This window comes from Vipera ursinii (genome assembly GCF_947247035.1).
Source record: "Vipera ursinii genome assembly, chromosome: 8".
Classification (NCBI taxonomy): domain Eukaryota; kingdom Metazoa; phylum Chordata; class Lepidosauria; order Squamata; family Viperidae; genus Vipera; species Vipera ursinii.
Genome location: NC_139519.1, coordinates 15,336,731 through 15,363,813, shown reverse-complemented (window position 1 = coordinate 15,363,813; position 27,083 = coordinate 15,336,731). Strand labels below are relative to the sequence as shown.

Here is a 27,083-nt window from a genome sequence, read left to right as displayed (position 1 = left end):
GTTTGTGATTAATTGAAGATTAGGATCAACTTTAGATTCTAGTTGTTGAGGTATTGCTTTTCAGAAAGTCTTTTAGGGGTGGCATTACTTTAAATGTTGACTGAACCAGATATAGGAATTTGGACTTGACAATACAGAAACCTAAATTGTTGTGATCTGTATCATGGAAGCTAGATTCCTTGAAAATGAGTTGTCAGATTTTTAGCAATAAAGTCTCACAATAGCAGGAAAAGTTCAGGGTACAGCAAAGCCTAATCAATAAAATGAGCCCCTCTAATATCAGAGTAGTTACAGGAATACTATGGAATTGGTGTTTTCTTTCACTTGACTCTAGGACGGGTAGGGCAACCTTGGCTCTTTTATGACTCGTGGACTTCAACTCCCAGAATTCCTGAGCCAGCATGGGAGTTGAAGTCCACGAGTCATAAAAGAGCCAAGGTTGCCTACCACTGCTCTAGGAAGTGGGAATATTGGGAATAATATGCTGGGTTGACCAAAAATAAAGGTTGCCCTGAGCATTTGCTTCTAAGTGTACCAGAAGGTGAACATGGTTAAATATCCGGGGAGTAACCGTATTAACTACCCTGAATGACTTTGGTTTTCATCCCTCTGAAAATGGGAATGAAGTCGATTTAGTTCCGACCAGAACTCTGTCCTGGCCCAGCCTCCTTTGGAGAAGATGGCCTTCAGCACTTTACTCAACATTGTGTGCTTATTTATAACCTGGTTTGTTCAAGAGCTGCTGTGAATCTGGTGAGATGGACAAAACTTCACAGGAGAGGCTTCCAAGCAGCCTCTTGACCAGGGGTCTTCAAACTTGGCCCTTTTATGACCTGTGGACTTCAACTCCCAGAATTCCTCAGCCAGGCATGCTGGCTGAGGAATTCTGGGAGTTGAAGTTCATGAGTCTAAAAGAGCCAAGGTTGCCTACCCCTGCTCTAGGAAGTGGGAATATTGGGAATAATATGCTGGGTTGACCAAAAATAAAGGTGGAATTAAAAAAAAGCTAACAAACAAAAGCTAATTCAGACAACCACTTTTTTTTTAATTTCCCTGCTACTCTTGATCACCACATGCTAGTTATAGCTTTTCAGCCTGGAAGAATCGTACAAAGCCTGTGAAAAATCACTCCACACAACAGGCCAGGTTAGCTTCCTCTCCTTATAAAAGAGTTTACTAAAAGTCATGTTAAGTTAAACAATAAAGTTTTGCAGAAACTACACTGAGCTTCTTCTTTTAGGGGGAGGCAACTTCCTGCTACATTTATACTACGCCTATCTCTGAAACTGCTACTTATTAATGAAGTTTATGTGCTGGGAAGCTGTTAAAACCTTACACAAAATCACGGCAAAACCCAAAGTGAAAGAAAGCACAGAGGGGAACAGGACTCATTCGATCAGCTCAGGTACTAATTGCTTTAGTTCTTATTATCTTTATTTTCTTCCTTTTTGTAATGATCAGATCTCTCTCTTCAGGTACTATTAATTTTTAGATCCCATTATCTTTCCCATTATCTTTTTTTCTTTTGATGTTCAGATCTCTCTCTCCCGTTTGTGCAATCATTTGGGTTGTCAGACAGAGAATCAGAGTCCTCAAAGTCTAGTTTTTCCCCAGTCTAAATATCTCAAATAGGAAATACAGAGGGTTTAAATTAGACAGACGGTCTGACAGAGGATTCAGCGCCCTGTCCTGTGGAGCAAATATCCCAGGCCAGATTAAAGGATGCTTATGTGGGTGCTTTTGAATCAGTTTTGACTCCTGGTAACTCTTGGACTAAGCCTTTGGAGTTTTCTTGGCAAGATTTCGGAAGTGGTCTGCCACTGCCTTCTAAGGCTGAGAGAGAGAGGGACTGGTCACCAAACTGACCTGTGCCTAAAGCAGAACTTGAACTCAGGATGCCTGGTTTCAATGCCTTAACCGCTATACCAAACTGGGTCTCTTTAAAAGGATGCCATAGAATTGGGGGAAAAAATAGAACAGAAAGAGCTTTCTAGATCTCCCTTCCTGATCGGCACCACTTTCTAATCAATCTCTCTCCAGCCCACCTTGATGCTGCTAAGCATCTCATGCGGGACAGCCAAATTGAATGAACTCTATTTTTTAAAGTTTGGGAAAGATTTGAGAAGCAAATTGGAAACCTGGCTTGGCTTTATCTATTCAGTTCCTCATTTGGACATTTCTTTGGATTTTTAGTCTGGAGCCAATATTATTGTGGGAATGGATTTCTTAATAAAGAACAGTTCCTCTTTAGGAATGTACAACATCATCACAGCATCACCCTTCTATCACTGAAGTTACAGTGACCTCATTTTATTTTATATTATACAGCATATCTCGTATTTTGGCACTATGATTGTTAGATATTGATGCCATAGTATCAGCTAAATGTAAAGGTAAAGGTTCCCCCGCACATGCGTGCTAGTCGTTTCCAACTCTAGGGGCCGGTGCTCATCTCTGTTTCAAAGCCGAAGAGCCAGCGCTTGTCCGAGGACGTCTCCGTGGTCATGTGGCCAGCATGACTAGACGCCAAAGGCGCACAGAACGCTATTACCTTCCCACCGTAGTGGTCCCTATTTTTCTACTTGCATTTTTTTTATGTGCTTTCAAACTGCTAGGTTGGCAGAAGCTGGGACGAGTAACAGGCGCTCACTCTGCTACGCGGCACTTGGGATTCGACCTGCCAAACTACCGACCATTTGATCGACAAGCTCAGCGTCCTAACCCACTGAGCCACCGTGTCCCTTAGTATCAGCTACTAGGAATAAATCATTAATGTGCCTAGCCCCCTCCATTTCATCCTGTTAACTATATTCTAAGATATGTTAGGTGAGAGATAATACCTCTTCTTCAATGCACTCAATTAAACCTCCCTGGTTTGCTCTAGCCCTTATAATCTAGTTACTGGACTACAAATATCTCACATAAATGCATAAGCAAGTGTCTGAAAAGAAAACTCATTTTATTCCCTAGTGATGAAGATGGGGCTTTTTGTAGCAGACTGGCATATCTCCTACCAAATTAGCTGTCTTTGAACATAGTGCTTTGAAAACAGTTGCCAAATGCTTCACCCAATAAATTTCTGTGTGTCTAAAAACCGCACAAGAAGAAGGAGAACTGCTTGGTTCCGGAGGTAGAAATATTGTGAACGAGAGCTGTTTCCGCAGCTGAGCCTTGTAAAAGATTATGAAATTGCTGACCCACCCACTTTTGACTTTAAAGCAGGAGGTGTAAAGTGTAAGGATTTTAGGAATTTTGGTTAGAGTTTCAGAACTCTACTAAAAAAAATGCCGCTAAAGAATGACTTTTTCTAGGGTCCTACGCAAAACTGTGCATAAGCATAGGCCACCAAACATGCCTTTCTTTTAAAAGACATGCTTGAAGGAAAAAAATTCAAGGGGAGATTAGGAAGAGGCTAACTTCTTGATTCTGAGTATTACAAGACGTTCAGTTGCAAACCAAGCAAATTTTCCTCTTCCCCCAGTTTCTAAAATGCCCAGGAAAAATGGCAGTTTTGTTAGATCTCTTAGTTTGGGGAATGTTTAAATTGATTTTTAAAAACATAACAATCAAGACTGGGTTTACCCATTTTGTTTCTTATTTCACTAAAAAAAAAAAGCCTCAAACGCCTACCAAATTTTGAATTTTGCTATTCAGTTTCAAGACACACAGCGCTAATTGGCTAGTCTTGCTGCAGGCAATGTTGGGTTAAATTTGATTGGAGGGAAATTCCAGAATAGGACCATTGCTAGCTCACGTAACCAAAGAAGACAAATCTACTCATGTTGTGCAACGGGAGAACTTAAATTAGCAGAATCGTTTTCATGCATGAATCCTGCTCTTGGAAATATGAAGGTCAAAAGTTCTTTAGATAGGCCAGGAGGCTAGTTTGACTGGTTTTTACAATGAAGGCAAGATTTTTTTTCAGTTGAGTTTAGGCATGTCCACAAATCTAGATAGTAAGCTTCCTTGCCCTGCTTCCTTGCCCTGTAGCTTTTTTGAATTGGGCTCTTTTTTCTTTTTTATCTTCTCTCTCTCTCCCCTCTTTTCCCTTTTCCCTCTTTTCTCTCCTTTCTTTTTCTCTCTCCTTTCCTTTCCCTTTCCCTTCTTTATCTAAAGCATTTGAACACTACTTGTCGTTTAGCAAAAAGGCTGCAAAACCATAGTAAGAAATACAATTCCAATCAATCCTATGAGAACTGTAGTGTAGTGGGTCCGACGCAAGGAAGAGACGCCAGCCGGAGTACGTGTTCAGCTCTTTATTGGAAGGGGGTAGCGTACTGAGGAATGAGGGTTACCTGGCCTCCTTAAATACCTTGCCAGGTAAGCGGACAGCCAAGGGGGTTGGCCCTAGGTTTCCCGCCGAAACTGGGTTTCCCGCCAAAACCGTTCAGGCCAACGCCCCCTGGTGGCTGTTGCTATGCAGGTGCCTGCATACATAACAAGAACAATAAAACAGTGTATGCCTTTCATTCTCTTGAGAAAATCCAGTCTTCTTGGCTCTGTTTTTTAACGGTATCCATAGGCAGCAAAGAGCTTGATCTTTTGTCATTTCTTGCTTAGAATGAGTGTGGACTCTAATCTTCTTATCATGAATTGTGGTATATAATGCTAATGTCTTTCAATTGCTTCTTCCAGGATTGTAACTATAGCTGCGAAAGAGGCATTTAATAGCCTGAAAGGTACAAGCAGTAATTGAGTAAGTTACTCAGTAACTGTTGAGATGGAACCTCAGAAGAAAACCGTGGATCAGGAATTGAAAGATTTATTCCATGCATTTAAAGGTGAATAGCAACTTTAGGATTGCAATCTAAAACATTCTTTGGCTGTGCGTGCCCACCGTCTCATTGCAAGATGAACATATTAGAAGGGGGAACTTGTTCAATTGCTACATTACACAGTTTCTTAACAATGGAGAAATTTAGACTCATCTCCAGAACTGAGCAAAATGGGTCATGGGAAATAGCAACACACATATTTGTAATTATAGTCAGTGTCTTTGCCATTTGCCACCTTGATTTGAGCCATGAATGTGAAATAATGTTTGCAAGACGGTGCATAATAATAACCATCGGAACTGACAAAATCACCTTCAGTCAATTGCAAAAGGCAGCTTTCTTTGGAACAGGTTACCTCCTGCAACAATACCTTTAACCCCATCACACCATCACACCTGCCTATCCCAGGTCCTTGGGAGGGACTTGGCAGGTCGATAAAAATGCCAAATGTCTAGCTGATTATGTGACTAACCACAATAATAGTACTGGTCCTTGGAAAGGACTCGATAGGTGAACAACAATGTCAAATCCAGCCTAAACATTTGGTTGACGTTGTGACCAACCATAATTTATTAAAACCTGCATGCTGTTGACTCTCACCGACTGGGTGACTCACAACAATCCAGCCTGTTGTGTTCAATTCAATAGAACATAACAAATAAAGATAAGAGATGGCAAGCATTATGACATGCGGGGTCTCTCTCTTCTCATCAAAGGCCTGGTTGAAGAGCAGGTTTCCCTGGCTCCTTTGTATAACAGCAGAGTGAGGAATGTCCAGAAGTGGGAAGGGGAAACCTCATTAAATTACAGGTGAAACTCGAAAAATTAGAATATCGTGCAAAAGTTCATTTATTTCAGTAATGCAACTTAAAAGGGGAAACTAATATATGAGATAGACTCATTACATGCAAAGCAAGATAGTTCAAGCCATGATTTGTCATAATTGTGATGATTATGGCATACAGCTCATGAAAACCCCAAATCCACAATCTCAGAAAATTAGAATATTACATGCAATCAATAAAACAAGGAGTGTACATAGAACAATATCGGATCTCTGAAAAGTATAAGCATGCATATGTACTCAGTACTCGGTTTGGGCCCCTTTTGCAGCAATTACTGCCTCAATGTGGCATGGCATGGAAGCTGTCAGCCTGTGGCACTGCTGAGGTGTTATGGAAGACCAGGATGCTTCATTAGCGGCCTTCAGCTCTTCTGCATTGTTTGGTCTCATGTCTCCCATCTTTCTCTTGGCAATGCCCCATAGATTCTCTATGGGGTTCAGGTCAGGTGAGTTTGCTGGCCAATCAAGCACAGTAATCCCACGGTCATTGAACCAGGTTTTGGTGCTTTTGGCAGTGTGGGCAGGTGCCAAGTCCTGCTGGAAAATGAAGTCAGCATCCCCATAAAGCTTGTCTGCGGAAGGAAGCATGAAGTGCTCCAAAATCTCCTGGTAGACGGCTGCGTTGACCCTGGACTTAATGAAGCACAGTGGACCAACACCAGCAGATGACATGGCTCCCCAAATCAACACAGACTGTGGGCTACACACTGGACTTCAAGCATCTTGCAGTGTGTGCCTCTCCATTCTTCCTCCAGACTCTGGGTCCTTGGTTTCCAAATGAGATGCAAAAGTTGCTCTCATCAGAAAAGAAGACTTTGGACCACTGAGCAACAGACCAGGTCTGTTTTTCTTTAGCCCAGGTAAGACACTTCTGACGTTGTTTGTTGTTCAGGAGTGGCTTGACAAGAGGAATACGACATTTGAAGCCCATGTCCAGGACCCGTCTGTGTGTGGTGGCTCTTGATGCACTGACTCCAGCCTCAGTCCACTCCTTGTGAAAGTCCCCAACACTTTTGAATGGCCTTTTCCTGACAATTCTCTCCAGGCTGCGGTCATCCATGCTGCTTATGCACCTTTTTCTTCCACACTTTTCCCTTCCACATAACTTTCTATTAATGTGCTTTGATACAGCACTTTGGGAACATCCAACTTCTTTTGCAATTACCTTTTGAGGTTTTCCCTCCTTATGGAGGGTGTCAATGATGGTTTTCTGCACAACTGTCAGGTCAGCAGTCTTCCCCATGACTGTGATTCCTACTGAACCAGACTGAGAGACCATTTAAAGGCTCAGGAACCCTTTGCAGGTGTGATGGCTTAATTAGCTCATTAGAGTGGGATACTTTGAGCCTAGAATATTGCACCTTTTCACAATATTCTAATTTTCTGAGATTGTGGATTTGGGGTTTTCATGAGCTGTATGCCATAATCATCACAATTATGACAAATCACGGCTTGAACTATCTTGCTTTGCATGTAATGAGTCCATCTCATATATTAGTTTCCCCTTTTAAGTTGCATTACTGAAATAACTGAACTTTTGCATGATATTCTAATTTTTTGAGTTTCACCTGTATATACAGGTAGTCCTCGACTTAGGACTGCAATTGAGCTCAAAATTTATGTTGCTAAGCGAGACAGTTTTTAAGTGAGTTTTGTCTCATTTTATGACTCTTCTTGCCGCAGTTGTTAAGGGAATCACCAAAGTTGCTAAGCTAGTAACCCGGTTGTTAAGTGAATCTGGCCTCCTCATTGACTTTGCTTGTTGGAAGGTCGTAAAAGGGGATCACATGACCCTGGGACACTGCAACCGTCATAAGTACATGCCAGTTGCCAAGCCTCTAAAATTTTGATCACGTGACCACGGGGGATCCTGCAAATGGTCATAAGTGTGAAAAGCAATGATAAGTCACTTTTTTCTGCACCAGTGTCAATTCAAACAGCCACTAAACAAACTGTTGTATGTCAAGGACTACCTGTAATGTTCTTCTACTGACTCCTGCTTCCTATGCTAGTATCTGACATGTTTTCATCATTTTAAATCTCTTTACTCACTCATAGCCATGTCTTCCAGATAAAGAAATTGTGACTGAACCCTGGAACTTCCAAATGTGGGATATCGAACAGAAATATTTGTTCTTTGAGAAAAATCAGCTGATAGCAGCCCCGCTGGAGTCTAGATTATCAGGTACAACATTAGTACTTTAGTAATTCTCAAATTTTTCTTTATGCTATTGGCCAGAAGAGAGCAGGCCAACTTTGATCACAACAGTAAATTCTGGATGTCCCAAAGGTGTCTTTTTCCAATAGGCAATTGGACTTCCTTAGTTTTTTTTTCTTTGAAAACATTTTTGCTTCTCACTTAAGAAGCTTTTTCAGTTCAGTTTCAAAGAAAAAAAAAGTCCAATTACCTTTTGGAAAAGCACTTTTGGGACCACCATGACTGGGATAATTGGAAACCTCCGTACACATCTCAATTCTGTAGTTACATAACCAAGGGCTGATGACTTGTTCTTGTTATGGAGAACCATGGAGCGACTGATTCTTTCAGTTGCCTCTGCACCACATTCTTGTCTCGGAAGGGGATTTGCCCAGTTTGGTCATCTAGATACTTCTGTTTGTTCTTCTCCTGACATTTCCATATAAAGGTACATGTGGCTTTAGAAGTTACTTGGGTGCATGCATTCCCCAATCAAGGGGGGGGGAAAGGAAAATGGAAGTGTTGGATGCCTTGACACATAAATAAGCCAAATAATTGTAAGTCAAGTTGAAATTCTGATAAGGGTTGAGAAGAATCCTGGTGGCGCAGTGGTTAAAATGTGGTATTGCAGGCAAACTTGGCCTACAGCCTAGAGTTTGATCCTGATGGGGCTCAAGGCTGATTCATCCTTTTATCCTTCCGAGGTCGGTAAAATGAGGACCCAGAGTGTTGAGAGCAATATGCAGATAATGCTTCTATCTTGTAAACTACCTAGAGAGAGCTGTAAAGTATTCTCTATAAGCCTAAATACTAAATAACCAAAGTCCAAAATAATATTACTGGTATATATTGCAAGAAACTCTGAGTCCAAAACTACAGAGAGCAATTAAAATACAGGCAAGTTATTCCAACCCTGGAGACTGGATGAGATTTTCAAATCTAATCCAAATAGTCATGCTGGAAATCTCACTGTGCAAACAACAACAACAACAACCCAACAGTTGTTTGACTGTTTAGGGAAGTAGGAATTAGACCAAATGACTGGTGCATTGAAAAATGTTATTTTATCTTCCTGGTCACTATAATCTAAGTCCCACATCTCTTTGGGGAGAGGAATTACATAGTTTCAGATGAATGATCCAAGGAGAAAGATCTCCAGTGCAGAAGGATCAATGCTTCTTATGATCAATAAAGATCTTGTTATTTACATGTCATTAGTACAGGTAGTCATTTAGTGGCACCATTTTTCACATTTTTCACACACTGTTGCATCATCCCCCATGGTCACATGATTTATATTTGGATACTTGATAATTGACTCACATTTATGACGGTTATGCAGTGTTCCGGGGTACGTGATCCTCGTTTGCGACCTTCTGACGAGCAAAGTTAATGGGGGAGCCAGATTCATTTAACAGCCATGTGACTAACTTAAAAACTGCAGTGATTCAATTAACAAATGTGGCCAAAATGGGGCAAAATTCACTTAATAAATTTCTCACTTAGCAACATAAATTTAGAGCTCCATTGTGGTCATAAGTCAAGAATTACATGTAATATAGATGTAGTAATGGGTGCAAGCTGCAAGCTACCACATGATTTGAAAATTAATCTGTGTGGATATAGAATAACTCAGGACCTAATGAATACCTTAACTGATACTTGCTTTATGGTTTATTTCAATAGCTTTAAAAATGTTATTGACATCTTTCCACCAACAGCTTCTCATTCAAAACTCTACTTCCAAATAAAGATGCTTTTCTCTGTTTTTGTTGACTCATCTATATTGTTATTATTCTGCAGAACAGTTGATGGCTGTGGTCCCCAACAACAACTTAGACTACAAAAAATACCCCATCTTTTTGGGACTCACTGGTAAATGCCTGGCCTTGAACTGCCTGTTGTCAGCTAATGGTGAACCTCAACTACAGATATTGGTGAGTTTCATATTTTAAGTCCTGAAGAAAGAGAGGAGTCACAAAGAAGAGGGGAGTCAACCTATTCTCCAAAGCACCTGAAGGCAGGCCAAGAAGTAATGGATGGAAACTAAACAAGGAGAGAAGCAACCTAGAACTAGGGAGAAATTTCCTGACAGTCAGAACGATTAATCAGTGGAACGACAATTTCCGCCTCCAGAAATTGTGGATTCTCCAACACTGGAAGTTTTTAAGAAGAGACTGGACAGCCTTTTGTCTGAAATGGTATAGGGCAGACATGTCAAACACAAGGCCCGGGGGCCGGATCTGGCCCGCGAAGTGGTTTCATGTGGCCCACGAAGCCATTCTGGAAACAGTGAGGGAACGGCCCCCACTGCCTTGGCGCTGGCCCAGAGACCCTCCTTCCGCCAGAGACCCTCAGATCTGTCCCACTCCTGCCCAGGCCCCCATAGGCACCCTTGATGCGAACGATGTAGAGCTGGCCATGCCCACCCAGCAGGCCATACGCGCTCTAGCCACGCCCACCCAGTAGGCCACGCCCACCCTGGCCACACCCACCCGGCCCCCTGAGGGCAACCGCAATGCTGATGCGGCCCTCAATGAAATTGAGTTTGACACCCCTGGTATAGGGTTTCCTGCCTGAGCAGGGGGTTGGACTAGATGACCTCCAAAGGTCTTTTCCAACTCTCTTATTCTTTTAATCTGAACTGCCTACTTATTTTATTATAATTAATGTACCATATCTATACACTGCATTTAACACTACTACAGTATATGGTGCACTCATAAACCCCTTTCTTTGGAAGAATAAGCCTGTTCCAATCAAATCAATACCTCCCCCCCCCCCGTTTATTGGGATATATTTACCACAATAAAATGCAGCTGTAGCTTTAGCTGTCTGATGAAAAAATGGTTTGTGGTGAAGATAATAGCAATAGCACTTAGAGTTATATACCGCTTCACAGTGCTTTACAATCCTCTCTAAGCAGTTTACAGAGCCAGCCTGTTGCTCCCAACAGTCTGAGTCCTCATTTCACTGACCTTGGAAGGATGAAAGGCTGAGTCAACCTTGAGCTTGTGAGAATTGAACTACTGGCAGTCGGCAGAATTAGCCTATAATACTTTATTCTAACCACTGCGCTACCATGGCTCTTATAATATCTTTTTAATGAAGTGTTTCTGATTTGTTCAGCTTCTGTTATGGCTAGTTTACCTTGGCAAAGTGATTTAGCAATGAATTCCTTCTTAACATCAGAAGGAAATAATATGGAAACAGTACTGTATAGCTTGTTGTAAACTGCTTTAGCTAATCTTACTTGGGAGGGTAAAATTGGAGAATAAGCTACAATGGGAAATTTTCAGAATAGAATTTTAACTGAATTGAAGTAAGAATGGTTCCTGCTTATACATTATATCACACAGCAAGGCAGAATTAGACATCTGGAATGTGTTCTTTTAGGACTCAAATAGAAATTAATAGCAATGACTAAAGTTTGATACCAAGTTCAAATATGCAAACTGTGCCCAGCAGTTATAATACAAATGGAATTGTATTCATCGCCAAATTAATGAGATGGGTGGCATGTTAAATTAAACAAACCAACAGAAAGGTTGATTGATTATGGCAAAAGAAAACAAAGGTAGCACCAATAATCATAGGTGCCTTGGGTGCAATCCCAAAACATCTGCAGTGCCACTAGCTTTACATGGAACAGCTTACATCCTGCCATGATACCTTTGTCACCGATAAAGAACAACATCTGCCTATCCCACGTCCTTAGGAAAGACTTGATAGGTGAACAAAAATGACAAGTCCAGTGTAAATATATAGCTGACTGCGTGATCGATAGTAATAATAACAACTATAAAGGTGGTTCTCCTGCACATGCATGCTAGTCGTTTCCGACTCTAGGGGCCGGTGCTCATCTCCGTTTCAAAGCCAAAGAGCCAGCGCTTGTCCAAGGACGTCTCTGTGGTCATGTGGCCAGCATGACTAGATGCCAAAGGCGCACAGAACGCTGTTACCTTCCCACCATAGTGGTCCCTATTTTTCTACTTGCATTTTTACGTGCTTTCGAACTGCTAGGTTGGCAGAAGCTGGGACGAGTAACAGGCGCTCACTCTGTTATGCGGCACTTGGGATTCGACCCGCCAAACTGCCGACCTTCTGATTGACAAGCTCAGCGTCCTAACCCACTGAGCCACCGCATCCCTAATAACAACTATAGTGGGCAGGATATATATATTACTTTAAATCTCCATGTTCTTTTTTTACAATGCTTCTTTTAAACTGAAATACACCTGTCTTCTGTTGGTTTGTTTCATCATGCTTTTAAAAAACTTCTTTGCAGTTCAATATTTTTGAAAAATTAATGTATGGATTAAAACAGAAGTAGCTAATCCTGCGGCTTTCCTAACCAAGCCTTATATTTTATTTTATTTTTCAGGAAAGCAACATCATGGATCTTTACAGAAGCAATGGGTTATTCAAGGATTATTCTTTCTATGTGGAGACTAACGGCAGTAAAATGAATTGCTGCTTTGAATCTGCAGCCTTCCCTGGTTGGTTCTTGAGTACCTCAATTCAACCCAACAAGCCCCTTGGTCTTTGTAAACGAGGAGGCCCTAAGATCATTACGTTTTATTTCGAAAACGTTCTTTCCACTCTAAAGCTTTAGCAAGGATGAAATAAGGAATGGCAATGGAACATCGAATTGTGAGTGAATTCCGGATTGCCTCTTAGTATTGTTTTATTTCTGGCCTCCAAGGGCTATGGAAGACGTAACATGGCAATGCTGATGGAAGAGGCGGAGCCAAAGCTGATTCTTTGTCTGTAACACAACCTGGATGCATTTAGTTTTGATTCACTAAGAACAGAAATGAAAATAAAAACCTGAAATAAAAAACCAGGTTCAGCATTTTGTTGTCAAGTTTCAACCATGTCACTAGGGGCGGGGACCTATCCTTAGATCGTCTCTTAGATTCAGGCAGGGCCTCTTTTTTTGTCATAGAACACCCAGAATGGAGTTCTGGCACCTTTTTTGGATGGTACCTTGTAGGGTAAGGTAGGCAAGGCTGGTTGGATGACGTTTGTGAGTTCCGGCACCTTTTCTTTTTCTTTTTTTTTAAAAAGCACTGGATTCAGGTAAAAAACATGTAAGAAGCAGAAGGCTGCATCGAGGCTGTTCTTCCCATACTTAATTGGCACCTAGTAGGAAAGAAACAGTGTTCCCGTGCGCCTTTGGCTTCTAGTCGTGCCAGCCACATGACCACGGACACGTCCTAGGACAAGCGCTGGCTCTTCGGCTTTGAGACAGAGATGAGCACCGGCCCCTAGAGTCGGAAACGACTAACACGCATGTGCAGGGGAACCTTTACCTTTACCTAATGCATTATTAAAAGGGATGTGGTGGCTCAGTGGGTTAGGACGCTGAGCTTGTCGATCAGAAGGTCGGCAGTTTGGCGGGTCGAATCCCGAGTGCCACGTAGCAGAGTGAGCGCCTGTTACTGGTCCCAGCTTCTGCCAACCTAGCAGTTCGAAAGCATGTAATAATGCAAGTAGAAAAATAGGGACCACTATGGTGGGAAGGTAACAGCGTTCCGTGAGCCTTTGGCGTCTAGTCATGCCGGCCACATGACCACGGAGACGTCCTCGGACAAGTGCTGGCTCTTCGGCTTTGAAACGGAGATGAGCACCGGCCCCTAGTGTCGGAAACGACTAGTACGCATGTGCGGGGGAACCTTTACCTTTTAGGAAAGAAATATTTTGAGCAAAACAATAAGGTACAGAGTACCCCTTGTCACGGTAAAGCGCCTGACTGATATTTTTCTTTCTTGGAGAAAAAGAAAATGGAGAAAGCCTTCAATTTTATAAATTGTCTCTCTCTAAGCGAATTCTTTTCATACAATAAGCTTACAGCAAACCTGTTACCAACCAAGTGATATTACAACGAGAGATAGTTCCCAGGAAAGGGGGCTGATCCATTTTCTCTCTCAAACACTTTTGTCATGCACAGAGAGATATAAGGCAGACTTTGCTGTCTATATCAGAAACCACACAATTTGTGGAATCTGACCATTGTAAGACCCGTTCTTCCACAACTAGGAGTCTACATACTTGAAATGCATGCATGGACACAAACACACAGTTATTTTTGCTTGAAGTGCTCCTAATGACAATTCCTCTCCAAAACGATAAGAGGAAATACAGTTAAGCACTCTTTAATGCTTTCAGATGAGGAAATTCTTGCAAAACAAATATTTTGCATTGTCTAATTCATTCTTTAAAGAAGAAAAAGCTTAACACCCAACTGTTTGTGGGATCATTTCCCATTTTCCACTCACCTATAGAAGGCACACCCACCAGTGTCACTGAGTGACTATAAATGGCATAAAATCTCGGAGGTGGGCACAGAGAAAGATCCTTCAGCCAAAGAAAAATTGTTACACCAGGACAGGTACAAACTTCTTAATTATAGTTTTGGACATTCTTTCCATGTCTGTTTCTAGGGCTAAGTAATTCCATAGTGCTAACTTCTTTCTTGACCAATTTTGCCATCTATTAATGTGATCATCTCAGGACTAGAATAGAATATGAATTTGTTTTTTTGAGCTTTTAATAACTGGGTTCATGTAGCTTTTGTGAGTTGCTTTTTAAATAAAATAAAATAAAATCTGCACCCTGCTGCTTGATTTTAGTCAGTTTGGTCTTGATTGAATTTACTATTAAACCTCTCTGTGTGTATGTCTGTCTCTCAGTTGATGTCCTTTGCAGAGGAGACTAATCAATTTATGAAGGTGATCATGACAAAACTCTAATAAATTTAGTTTATTTACATATCAATACTATAAGATAAAAAAATATAAAAGAAAATAAGATAGGGGAGGGAAAAGGGAAGGGAAAAGTGTGGGGGGGAAAGGGGAAAAAGAGAGAAAAGGCATTGACGTCTGATTCCCTTTGGTGCAGTAGAATAACATTAAACCTCAGCTTTTTACTTTTACAAAATAATATAAACTAGCCATTTTTATAACAACAAACTTATATAATTGGTAAAACCCAAAATCAAAGTTTCATTTGATTTTTTTTTAAATTCCATTTATATCCCGCCCTTCTCCGAAGACTCAGGGCGGCTTACAAGCTTAGCAGTAGCCTTCATTCTATGTATATGCCTGCTTATTAGGGCTTTCGCCCCCCCCCAAGCGGCATTATTACAAAGTCAGCTCATTGCCCCCAACAATCTGGGTCCTCATTTTACCTACCTCGGAAGGATGGAAGGCTGAGTCAACCTTGAGCCTGGTGGGATGCGAACCTGCACTAATTGCAGGCAGCTGGTGTTACTTAAGGAGGCATTAGCCCACTCTCCACCAAGGCTCTTAAAAGTGAAGATTTTGTGCTTCACTTCAAGCACAATGTCCAAGTAGAAACTAAAGTAATTGTGTGTTTTTTTCCTTTAATCCAAGCAGTCAGTTTAGCCATCTCTGCTAACTCCATCAATTTCTACAGCCGTTCGCCCATTGTGAGAATTGAAGTGTCCTTCCATTTTTGTGCCTAAAATAATCTTGCTGCTGTCAATATATAGAGCATCAAAGTTCCAAATTTCCCCCCCCCCCGAAAAATCTTTTTCCATTAAACCCCAAAGAAAAATAGATTGTAACAAAACTCAATGCTATGATACACTACGAGACTATTTGTTTTACTCTGGAAATAAATTTCACTTTCCCCACTTTCATTAGAAAATAGAAAAATAAAACTTGAATGGGTGATGGCAGGATTTGGGGGAAGTGGATTAAGCCCTATTATACAGTATAAATTCTTAAGGTAAAGGTAAAGGTAAAGGTTCCCCCGCACATGCGTGCTAGTCGTTTCCAACTCTAGGGGCCGGTGCTCATCTCTGTTTCAAAGCCGAAGAGCCAGCGCTTGTCCGAGGACGTCTCCGTGGTCATGTGGCCGGCATGACTAGATGCCAAAGGCTCACGGAACGCTGTTACCTTCCCACCGTAGTGGTCCCTATTTTTCTACTTGCATTATTACGTGCTTTCAAACTGCTAGGTTGGCAGAAGCTGAGACGAGTAACAGGCGCTCACTCTGCTACGCGGCACTTGGGATTCGACCCGCCAAACTGCCGACCTTCTGATCGACAAGCTCAGTGTCCTAACCCACTGAGCCACCGCGTCCCTACAGTCTCCCAAATGATATGGAAATGATATGGAAATTTTTACAAATCTCCCAAATGGGAGGAGGAGGAAGAGGAGGAGAAGGAGAAGACCCTGATTGCATCAAGACTTAAAGAGTTCAATATTTTCTCTCTCTCTCTGAACAAAATTGGAATGCAATCTCAGATGCTTTATCTTTTCAAGAATTGAGTAATGCATCTTTGCTCTACTTTTTACAATTTGCTTTATTAGCTGGTTTTCTTCAGTTCCTTTTCAGAATAAGCCTATCTTGATATAAGATATTCTGCTTTCTGTTCAGATTATAAAAACTGTGCATCTCTCTGTGCTACTAAACTTTTACCTTCCTTTGAAGCGGGGAAATATTGGGAGCAACATTAAAAGCCCTTCAAGAGATTTAACATGGTTTAAATAAATAAATTCTAAAATTTCTTCCTGCCCCCCCACCTGTAAAAAGTCCCAGCCTTTTGGTTGGAGAATCCCACCCTACGGATCCATGGTGTGTGATGCTAACCCAATCATTCTGTATTGCTGCTTCAGCTAACAGTGGCTCTTGAATCTCTAAAATAAGTCTTCCTTATTTTAGAGCATAAGAGAGACAGATACTGGTATAGGTAATTTCAGTGTGTGAGAAGTATGGAATATGGCATCCAAATTCTTCCCCAACAAGCCCTCCTAACAAATGAATCAAATAGGTTAATTAAACTAAAGAAAGTTCTTTGCCGCCAAAAGCCAGCAAAAGTGGGGAAAATATACTTGTTACATTTTTCACAGTCAATAAAATAATAGATTTCATCAAGAAGGGAATTCTTGCTCTAACCATTATGAAGAAACATCAGATGAGATGGGGATGAATCTGTGGAGATTATAGAGTAATCTAAAATACAATAGATAATAGAAGATTTAGAAGTACTATAATATGAATGATAAGGATAGAAAAGATCTGAGTTTAAGAGATTCAAGAAGAATAGATTTGATGTGAAGGGCACCTAAGGCTTTCATGACACGTGGCAGCAGAGATTTCATGGGAGTATGGGAAAATTATGATACACAAATGTCAAAGCTTATTTAGTGCCTGGAAACACCAACATTTCTCTTTCTAGCAGAAGAAATCTCTTTCTATTTGGTGTCCTAGAGGTGCTTTTTTTCAAGAGGGTTTTCAGTTTTTCAGAAGCTTCTTGGATGAGAAGTGAAACATCTTCAAAGAAAAACAAAAAAAGTCCAGTTGCCTCTTGAAAAAAGCACCTTTAGGACAACAGTGACGTGGATGACTGAGAATCCTCATAGATATTTCTATTTGGTGAGTGTTCAGAATGCACTGAATGGTGTCTCCATTCTCTTCTCTCTGGAACCACACTTTATGAAGCCAACTAGCAGAACAACAGATTTGGAAGCTATCTTGGAGGTCTACTTGTCCAACCTCCTGCTCAAGCGGGAAACCCTATACCAAGGGTAGGCAACCTTGGCTCTTTTATAACTCGTGGAGTCATAAAAGAGCCAAGGTTGCCTACCCTGCCCTATACCATTTCAGACAAATGGTTGTCCAATCTCTTCTTTAAAACCTCCAGTGTTAGAGCATCCACAACTTCTGGAAGCAAGTCGTTCCACTGATTGTTACAATTGTCAGCAAATTTCTGTTTAGTTTTAGATTGCTTCTCTCCTTGATCAGTTTCCATCCATTGCTTCTTGCCAACAGCTCTCTTAGGACAGTAGTACAGTATCAAGTGTGGAAAAGCTCCCCAAGAACACGAAGCAGCAACCAACCTGGAATAACTGGGAAAAATAATAGAAATGGAGACCCAGAAGAATGAAAGCCAGAAGAAGAGCTGGGATGGGGAAATGAAGGAATTATTCCAAGAGTTGGGACGACAGCAGGGTGAAGATGACTCATTTTTCTGTTTGTTGGTTTTTTCTAGAGATATTTCCAACTTAATAATGTAAAGTATATTTATCATTAAATACTTACGGAATTATGATCCATAAACCAAGAACTAAGAGAATGGACTTATGAAATCTATATGTTACCATAAGATTAAGGTAGTTGATGTACTGACGTTGGGCTTCAAGAATTAGAGTGATCACACATTCCCCCCCCCCGATAGTTTCAAAATTGAATATATCAGATGTAATTATAGAAAAGATGAAACAGGCATTTTTCTTCTGCTTAATGATGTCTCATTCTCAGAGACTGCCTGGACAAGTCCCTGCAGTTATTTTAGCAAGGTTTTTCAGAAGCGGTTTGCCATTACTTTCTTTCTAGAGTTGAGACAGAGTAACTGGCTCAAGGTCACCGAGCTGGTTTTGAGCCTAAGGCACGACTGAAACTTACAGTCTCCCAACTTGATATCTTAACTGATAGCACAAACTAAAGAAATTCCCAGTAAATCCAGTGGCAGATATGCACCTAGCTGAACTTGACTGATCTGGAAATGCTAAGTAAATTAGACTTGGTTAGTATTTGGATGGGAACCATCAGGAAATAGCAGTACTGTTGGCCAGATTGGGAAATCCAAAGCCAGCTTGGTGTAGTGTGAAGGCACTAAGCTAAAAAAAAAATCTGCCACTGGGAGCTCTTGTCCCACCTTAGGCTGGTGACATTCTCTCTCAACCCTCACATGGTTGAGGAGGAGGAAGGAGTCTTAGGAATGTTTGCCCTCTTGACTTGTTTGTAAAAAAATAAAATAAAATGGGATCAATCAATTAAAATCTCAGCAGTTGCAGATCGCTTCTATACCGTTGCCAAGAAAACTACAAGAATATGCCTCTAAATCACTAGGTATCGACCTTGACTTAAGCATTTTTTTTCCTCTGTATGCACAAACAGGATTATTACCGTAAGACAGTTGCCTTTACTCTACAGGCAAGGAGAGAAGTGACCTCCAACTGTGGCTCTTAGAAAAACCAGTTTTGCAAGCTGGGTCAAATTGACTGAAACCAAACAAATTCAATAGCAGTGGAGTTCAGTTCAAGCTTGACCTTGCCAGCTTCCCTACCAAGGGCAGGGCAGCAAATTGTGGGAAGCAAAAAGCTGAAGAAAGGAAGAGGATGAAAGTGTGTGTGTGTGTGTGTGTATGTGTGTGACATCCAAAGCAAATGGACCCCAAATAAAAGTCTTGCAAGACAGCAAACGTGGGGACAGTTTCAACTTTTAAGATCAGATTTAGAATGAGAAATCTTTCAGGTGCCACATCGATACAATGGCGGACAAAGACATAGCTCTTTCATCCCCATTATTCATCTAAACCAGGGGTAGGCAACCTTGGTTCTTTTATGACTTGTGGACTTCAACTCCCAGAATTCCTGAGCAGGAATTCTGGAAGTTGAAGTCCACGAGTCATAAAAGAGCCAAGGTTGCCTACCCATGGTCTAAACGATACAGTCTATACCAGGGGTCTTCAACCTTGACAACTTTAAGACTTGTGAACTTCAGCTCCCAGAATTCCTCAGCCAGCTGGCTGAGGAATTCTGAGAGCTGAAGTCCACAAGTCTTAAAGTTGTCAAGGTTGCAGACCCCTGATCTATACTATGCATTTTATTTATTTTGCATCCCTCTTTATTCTTTTTACAAATAACTCAAGGTGGCAAACATATTCAACAACAGCAGTACTGTAAGATGAGTTGGGCTGAGCAAGAGTGACTGGCCCAAGGTCACCCAACTGGCTTTTATGCTTAAGGCAGGATTAGAACTCCTGGTGACTTGCCCCAAATTACCCATCTGACTTCTATGCCTAGGGCAGGACTAGAATTTATGGCTTCCCACTTTCTAGTCTGGTGCCTTAATCATTATCCAATGTAATCAAGAAAATAAAAACAAATATTACATTTAATTATCCAATTAAGTTAATTACTATATACATGAGTTCTACATTAGGTGATTTGGTATGGAATCTAGCATTCCTTTGGCTCTTGATCTTCTCTTGAATGGAAGGTGGGTACCTTAGGCCAGAAATGAAAAAAGAGTTTCGGGAGGAGTTTTGAATGAACAAAATAAATTCATACATAATACACACATAAATATGACAACCAGGTCAATTCCAAGCAGTCATTCATTCCGCATTGTGTATTTTGACCACGTCAAGCAGTGACGTTCAGGGTCTACTCACTCTTGCCTTGCATCATTGAGCTGTAACCCTCGAATTAAATGGGCCAGTTGACAAATGATTGGTTTCCTAAATGCAGGGTTGAAAACAAACCAACTGGCCATACTTTTTTTTATTGCTTGCGTGGTTTTAAGCAAAATGAACCTCTATGTAAACATAAGTTTGTCTTTTCCATAACATATTCTCCAGATCTGAACATGTCACATCTGAAACACCCTTACCAAACTACTGTGCTTCTAAGATTACCTGAACCTCGCTTGTTCAGAATTTGGGATATTAGCCAGAAATTCTTCTTTATTGTCAACAGCATGCTCATAGCAAGCCCTCTGGATTTCAATTCACCAGGTACCAAATCCTGATAGGGTTTATGATATCTTGTCCCGGTATGGTTGATGGAAGAATATATATCAGCTTTTTGTTAGTTCTTGGGATTTGATGGGCAAAATACCTATTGTGTTGGTGAGGGGTGGTGGTGGTAATAGGAGGAGGAGGAGATGGAAGATTTACTTTTGATCCCTTAGCAAGAGCTTGCAAGTTAAATAAGCCAAGTCTGGATTGTCCTGCTTTTGCTGTTCCATTTTACTGATAATCAGAAGGGAAGGAATAAAGCCATGGCTTTAAAATTAAATTGTAGAAGGAACTTTTACTTTTCCTCTACCAAACATTATGCAACTTAAATATTCTCGAAATGGCTCATTTATCTACTCTTTAATATTGATTTAACATGCATGCATACTGGTCTATTTCAACAAACTCTGCCTACCTTTATTTGGAATTAAGATAAGGTCTCAAGCATTCTCTCTCCTTCCCTCTCCTTCATTGGAAAAAATATACGTAATTTTCCTCTCTCCCCCCAGCACTCCTCTCTGTGTCCTGCCTGCTCTGCTTCTGAGAGTTTTGTCCCACCCTCTTCGCAAGTAGTGTATCACTGTTCAGTCCAATTCAGAATCTTCAGCCAACAGTTCCTCCTTGCTAAAACTCTTCCAATGCTGTCTAGAACAGGGGTCTTCCAACTTGGCCCTTTTATGTCTCGTGGACTTCAACTCCCAGAATTCCTGCTCAGGAATTCTGGGAGTTGAAGTCCATGAGTCATAAAAGAGACGAGGTTGCCTACCCCTGGTATAGCCCATTGCAGTTATGATACATTGAATGTCCTGGCTGAGGAGTTCTGGGAATTGAAGTCCACAAATCATAAAAGGGCCAAGTTGAAGACCCCCCTGGTCTAGAATGACACACTTTTGGTTGTCAGTCATGACACCTTCAATAAAGGAGAATATTTGGAGCTCAGGGTTGAAAAGAGGGGTTCCTGGTGCTCTCTGAGCTTGGCCGTTCTCCTGCAGACGTTCCATTACCCAAACTAGATAACCTCATCAGTGCTCATTGCACCTCTGCCTTGCCTTCTAAAAGCCTCACCTTCTTCCCAGAAGTCCCTTTTTAAAGACTACGCCTGTGCCAGTTCAGCAGCATTCTTCTTCCTTCTCCTATGAAGAAATCTTCCAGTGGAGATGAAAATAGCTCTTGGTCTCATTTTCTGCTTCCCAGTCAACATCTGTCTGGGTTTCTGGATGGCTGCATGACAGGATGGTAACAAGACATGGCAAACATTAGCTGTCCAAGGACACATTTTTAAATGGTGGCTAATGAAGGGTCAAGGATTAGGATCTTGTATGTAGTTACTGCTGTATTATCTTACTACAAGTGGTCCTTATGACCGCAATGGAACTTGAAATTTAGTTTGCTAAGAGAGACATAGGTTAAGCCAGGGGTCCTCAACCTTGGCCACTTTAAGACTTGTGGACTGGCTGAGGAATTCTGGGAGCTGAAGTCCACCAGTCTTAAAGTGGCCAAGGTTGAGGACCCCTGTGTTAAGTGAATTTGGCCCCCTCTTACAACCTTTCTGGAAATAGTTGTTAAGCGTATCACTGCAGTTAGCAACACTGTTAGGTGAATCTTGCTACCCCATTGAGTTTGCTTGTCAGGCCGCAAAAAGTGATCACATGACCCTGGGACACTGCAACCGTCATGAATATGAGTCGGTTGCTAAGCATCCAAAATTTCCTCATGTGATCAGAGGATGCTGCATTGGTCATAAGTGTGAAAAACAGTCAAAAGTCACTTTTTCAGTGCTGTTGTAACTCTGAATGGTCCTTAAATTAACTGTTGTAAGTTTCTCACACACTTACGACCATTGCAGGATCACCGTGGTCATGTGATCAATATTCAGACACTTGGAAACCAGGCACTTATTACCACCTTTGGTGGACATGCTCTAAAGCTAAAAGATTTTGGTTAAGAATACATACATGGTTGGAGAAAATGACGAAAACACATATAGAGTTTAAGCCAGAATTATTTTTGTTAGGCATAATTGTAGGAAATTATGAGAAAGAGTGTATATACATACAGTATATTAACTGCAGCAAGAACTGTATTCGCTCAATATTGGAAAAATGAAAGATCTACCAGTGGAGGAAGTGTTAATTAAAAAAAAAATCTTAGAGTGTGCAGAAATGGATAGATTGACACTGAAAATGAAAGAGAAAGAAGATTCAGTTTATTTTAGAACATGGGAAACTTTTTATCATTGGCTAGAAAAATGAGGTAGAAAGGAACTTAATATGTATTAGTAAACTAGGTATTGAAATCCAGACAATATGTTGCTGACAATATATTAAGCGCTTGTGATTATAAAAAACTAACATATTATTTATACACATATACACACACATATACATATACATATATATATGTGTGTGTGTATATCTATATATGTATATGTATGTATACACACACAGACGTGTGTGTGTGTGAGTGTGTGTGTGAGAGAGAGACCCTTATGTTAGTGGATAGTGGATTTTTCATCCAATTTTCTGGACCAGCAGAAGAGGTGGTTTGACTTTAATCCTAGCTTTTGTCCACCATTCTTCAACAGCAGTGTGGATGGCTGTGCTCCCCAATAATGCCTTAGATCCAAGACACCAACCCATCTTTATGGGCCTCAGGGATGGATCTCTTACTCTGTCTTGCACGTTGTCCAACGAAGGTCAACCCCAGCTACACTTAGTGGTGAGTTGTAATCCTAATTCAGCATTTTTTCTTCTGTACAATGGCAGCATTTATGCAACACACATACAGTAACTTGCTTATTATATTAAGTCATGTTTAGAGTTTTCCCAATGTAACGAGCCAAGTAATTATCAAATGGGCTGGGCTCACTCGGTATGTTAAGCCCTCAGAAAAATCTAACCTTAAATCAACAAAATCTAATATTTGCACAAAGTGAAGTGGCTAAGTGGAAAAGCTGGACTCGAAGAGATGGAGAAGCTTGTAAAGCTGAATGTTTCTTGGGAACATTGTTCTCCCCTTTCACAACACTGATTCCTACATGCTGAAATTGGGCAAACTTTTGCCTTTCTGGAGTGTGCTAGCTAGGGAGAAAGCTTTTCTTTGATTTTAATTTTTGAAAAATATGCTTATAGAATGAGCTTTGAAGGCTACTGTGAAGTCTTAAATGTGGGTTTGGCTTTCTTTAAATTTGAAAGACCCAGAAGAAGCAGACAGCATAAACTCTTGTCATACATTATGGCTGGTCTTCCCAGCAAAGTGGAGCTCTGGAAATGTCACAATGGGGGATATCTGATTACATGGTAACCACATTATGTTCTTTATATTGTCCTTCCATGCTTTTGTTTCGTTTTGTTTTTAACAGAATCCACTTACAGCATTAAGCCGTCCAGCATTGAAACCCAAAACCTGGTTTAAGGGCTACTCTGTCACTAATTACATATTCCTTATTGTTGGAAAGTGCAATATGTTAAATTACTATTGTGGAGATATTTGTTATGAACAGTTCCTGAATCCATCTGCTTCTCATTTTGAGAGATTATACTTATTAGTTCTCCCAAAGGTGCTTTTTTACAAAAGGCAACTGGACTTTTTTTTTAAAAGATGTTTCTTAAAGATGTTTGTTCTCATTTAATCTCCATTGGGGAAGAACTGATTTCTGAAAGGCCATTCACCAGCTAATTCTTTTTGTTGTCACAGTCAAGAATCTATGGTAATCTTGGGTGACTTCTCTCTGGTAGGAGTTTCAGATGATGCCTGCTCCGGTTCACTTTTTTAGTTCCTTCTTCCTTATGCCTGACTCTTTGTGACAAGAAGGGCTATGCACAGTGGTAGGATTCAGCCAGTTCGCACCAGTTCGGTAGAACTGGTGGCTAATTTTTTTTTTTGCCCAGGCCCAGAATGGACTTCCGGAAGCTGCATCCATACAGAGAACCGGTTGTTCACATATTTGAATCCCACCACTGGCTCTGCACAATCTGAAGCCCTCATGATCTCAAACCACTTGCTGTGAGGCTGGATCCTTTGGCCACCTTTGTAATCATTGCCTTTTTTTTTGTAAAAGTAAAAGGTGCCGGAACTCACACATGTCATACAACCCACCTTGCTTACCCTACAAGGTTCCACCCAAAAAAGGTGCCGGAACTCCGTTCTGAGCGTTCTGTGACAAAAAAAGTCCTGTGTTGTAATTAATCATAAACTTTAGTTTCTCACTGGAACTTGGTAGGAAATGAAAAAGAAAGCACTACACTGAATTGGCCACCTTTCCTTGGACTTTTGTTATCCCAAGAAGAACAAGGAGGAAGTAGACATGTTGATAGGAAAAGGTCTAGCTTCCAAGCTATTTTTCTTAGGCCTTCAAACCCTGCAGTCAATTCCAACCAATCTATTGTTGAAATATTATTTCTGAGGGGTCCTTGATGTCCTCTGAGCTTGGTTGTTTTCTTGCAGATGTTTCATTACCCAGACTAGGTAACGTCAAGCACTAATGCAAGTTAAAAAAATACCTGTAGGGATCAAGTAATATTTTTCAATAATCTTGGAGGTATTTATCTTCTTTTATATAAAGAAAATGCATATATATGTGTGTGTATATGTCTGTGTGTCTTTGTGTATATGTATAATGTATGTATGTGTATGTATATATGCATGCATGTATATATATGTACACATACATACTGTCAACGCTGCTAACATCGAATGTTATTGCTTGACATGAGATGAAGAAGTAGCTATTTCATATGTTAAACTTGTGTATTGCTTTAAGACTTGTGTATTGTTTTAGTTTAAAATTGGTGGGAGGGAAGAGGAGGAATGCACTTTGAAGGCCATTTGTCTCTCTAAAGAAGATAAGACTTTGGCGGTTCTAACGGAAGGGAAACTGATTCTTTAAATTAGTTGGAGAATATGATTAATGACAAAATTAGAAAGGTGGAGAATTGTGTTTAATTATATTGTGCAAGGGGCGGAGATTTCAGATTCCAGCTTCCTTCGAGCAAGCATTTGCCGGTGTATTAGCCTAATAAAGGACTTTTAAGGTAAACAATGCCTCAGAGTCACTTGAAAAGCCCATAGGTCGGAAACTTGACACATACATACACTTACAATGCACTGTGGCAATAGAAGTTTAAATGGGGGCAGAGGACCTACTTTAGGCACAGGATACCTTGTTTTATGGCATAAAGTTTTTCTTTTTGCCAGAAATATTAGGAACCTCACTCACTTCTTATATCTGCCCTTTTTACTGCACTCCCATTCAGATACTGCTAAGTTCACATCTTTTCCCTGTATCCATTTCCATTATCTCTCCGGTAAAGACTGTGCCCAATGATTTAATTGCACTGACTTCCAGCTATTCTATCAACTTGGTAAGGATGTTACCTAGTTTGGGTAATGAAACATCTTGCAAGAAAGCAACCAAGCTCAGACAGCACCATGGACCCCTCATTTCAACTCTGAGCTACAAATATTCTCCTTTAACGATATTGCTTCTAACACCTTTCCCCCCTCCCTGTTTTCTTAGAAGAGAAACATTATGGAGCTATACAATCAAAATCAGAAGTTTTTGGACTTCAGTTTCTACAGCAAGACGGATGGCAGCTTAGAAACATGCTCTTTTGAATCTGCCCAGTTCCCTGGTTGGTTCATAAGTACTTCTTTTGAACCCAACAAACCCATCAGTCTTGGTCAAAGAGGAGGCCCTGATATTACACTTTTTTATTTTGAAACAAGGAGAGGAAGAGAAGAGGGGAACTAGTCACCACCAGAATTATTTAAGGCGAATGCCTATTTCAGATTTTGTGAGAAGTGTAAGTTTGTTAGGAAGTAGAACTTTCAGTTTTACACAATTGAGGATGTTTTTAAGCAGACTGAGCAAAATTGGAATTTTTCAGATCATAAAGCACTTAAACAATGCCTGCTTTATTTGATTTATTATCAATATTACTCTTTGCTAATCAATAAAAATAGAATGATATCCTGGGCTTATGTTTGTTATTTGTTAGGAACCCTCTTTTGAGTGCACCCCAACATTAAAACTTTTTGGATGTGTATGTGTGTTTGTGTGTGCGTGTGTGTGTGTGTGTGTGTGTGTGTATAAAAGGAAGAAAAGAAAGAAGAAGAAAGGAAAGAATGAAAGAGGGACTTGCAGTAATAACATATACAGGTAGTCCTCGACCTACAACCACAATTAAGCCTAACATTTTTGTTGCTAAGCAAAACATTTAAGTGAATTTTGCCCAATTTTACAATCTTTCTGGCCACCATTGTTAAGTGAATCATGGCAGTTGTTAAGCTAGTGACATGGTTGTTAAGTGATTCTGGCTTCCCCCGTTGACTTTGCTTGTTCGAAGGTCACAAAAGGTGATCACATGAGCCTGGGACGCTGCAACCGTCATAAATATGAACTAGCTGTCAAGAATTTTGATCGCATGACCATGGGGAGGTTGTCATCGTTGTAAGTGTGAAAAATGGTCATAAGTCACTTTTTTTCAGTGCCGTTGTAACTTTGAACAGTCACTAAACAAACTGCTGTAAGTCAAGGATTATCTGCAGGCATGTTCTCCCTAGAGTTTCTTCTTTCCACTTTGTATTTTCTCCAACATTTTAAAAAGTTTCAGTCCTCCTAAAAATAAACCCAAGGTGGATCCCTCCACGCCCATTCTGCCTCCCCCAAAGGTGCTTTTTCATGAGGCAACTGGACTTCATTGTTTTTCT

General features: G+C 40.7%; 2 protein-coding genes across 2 annotated transcripts; both read left to right on the top strand.

Moving 5' to 3' along the window:
* Positions 1 to 1,219: 1,219 nt before the first annotated feature.
* LOC310643657 (interleukin-1 family member 10-like) lies at positions 1,220 to 12,706 on the top strand. Its single transcript, XM_083368144.1, has 5 exons — positions 1,220 to 1,405; positions 4,636 to 4,781; positions 7,691 to 7,804; positions 9,620 to 9,753; positions 12,201 to 12,706. Exons 2-5 carry the CDS (start codon positions 4,721 to 4,723, stop codon positions 12,429 to 12,431), a joined length of 540 nt encoding a protein of 179 aa, XP_083224270.1. The 5' UTR covers positions 1,220 to 1,405; positions 4,636 to 4,720; the 3' UTR covers positions 12,432 to 12,706.
* A 10,258-nt stretch (positions 12,707 to 22,964) lies between these two features.
* Positions 22,965 to 26,124, top strand: LOC310644089 (interleukin-36 receptor antagonist protein-like; the record flags this gene model as incomplete). Its single annotated transcript, XM_083368861.1, has 2 exons — positions 22,965 to 23,090; positions 25,891 to 26,124. 2 exons carry the CDS (start codon positions 22,965 to 22,967, stop codon positions 26,122 to 26,124), a joined length of 360 nt encoding a protein of 119 aa, XP_083224987.1.
* Between the last annotated feature and the right edge of the window lie 959 nt (positions 26,125 to 27,083).

Excerpts from the sequence above, each read along its gene's own strand:
- LOC310643657 (XM_083368144.1), top strand. The coding sequence starts at position 4,721 with ATGGAACCTCAGAAGAAAACCGTGGATCAGGAATTGAAAGATTTATTC. Across the intron at positions 4,782-7,690 it reads TTTATTCCATGCATTTAAAG|ATAAAGAAATTGTGACTGAA; the intron begins GTGAATAGCAAC and ends CATGTCTTCCAG. Across the intron at positions 9,754-12,200 it reads AACCTCAACTACAGATATTG|GAAAGCAACATCATGGATCT; the intron begins GTGAGTTTCATA and ends TTTATTTTTCAG.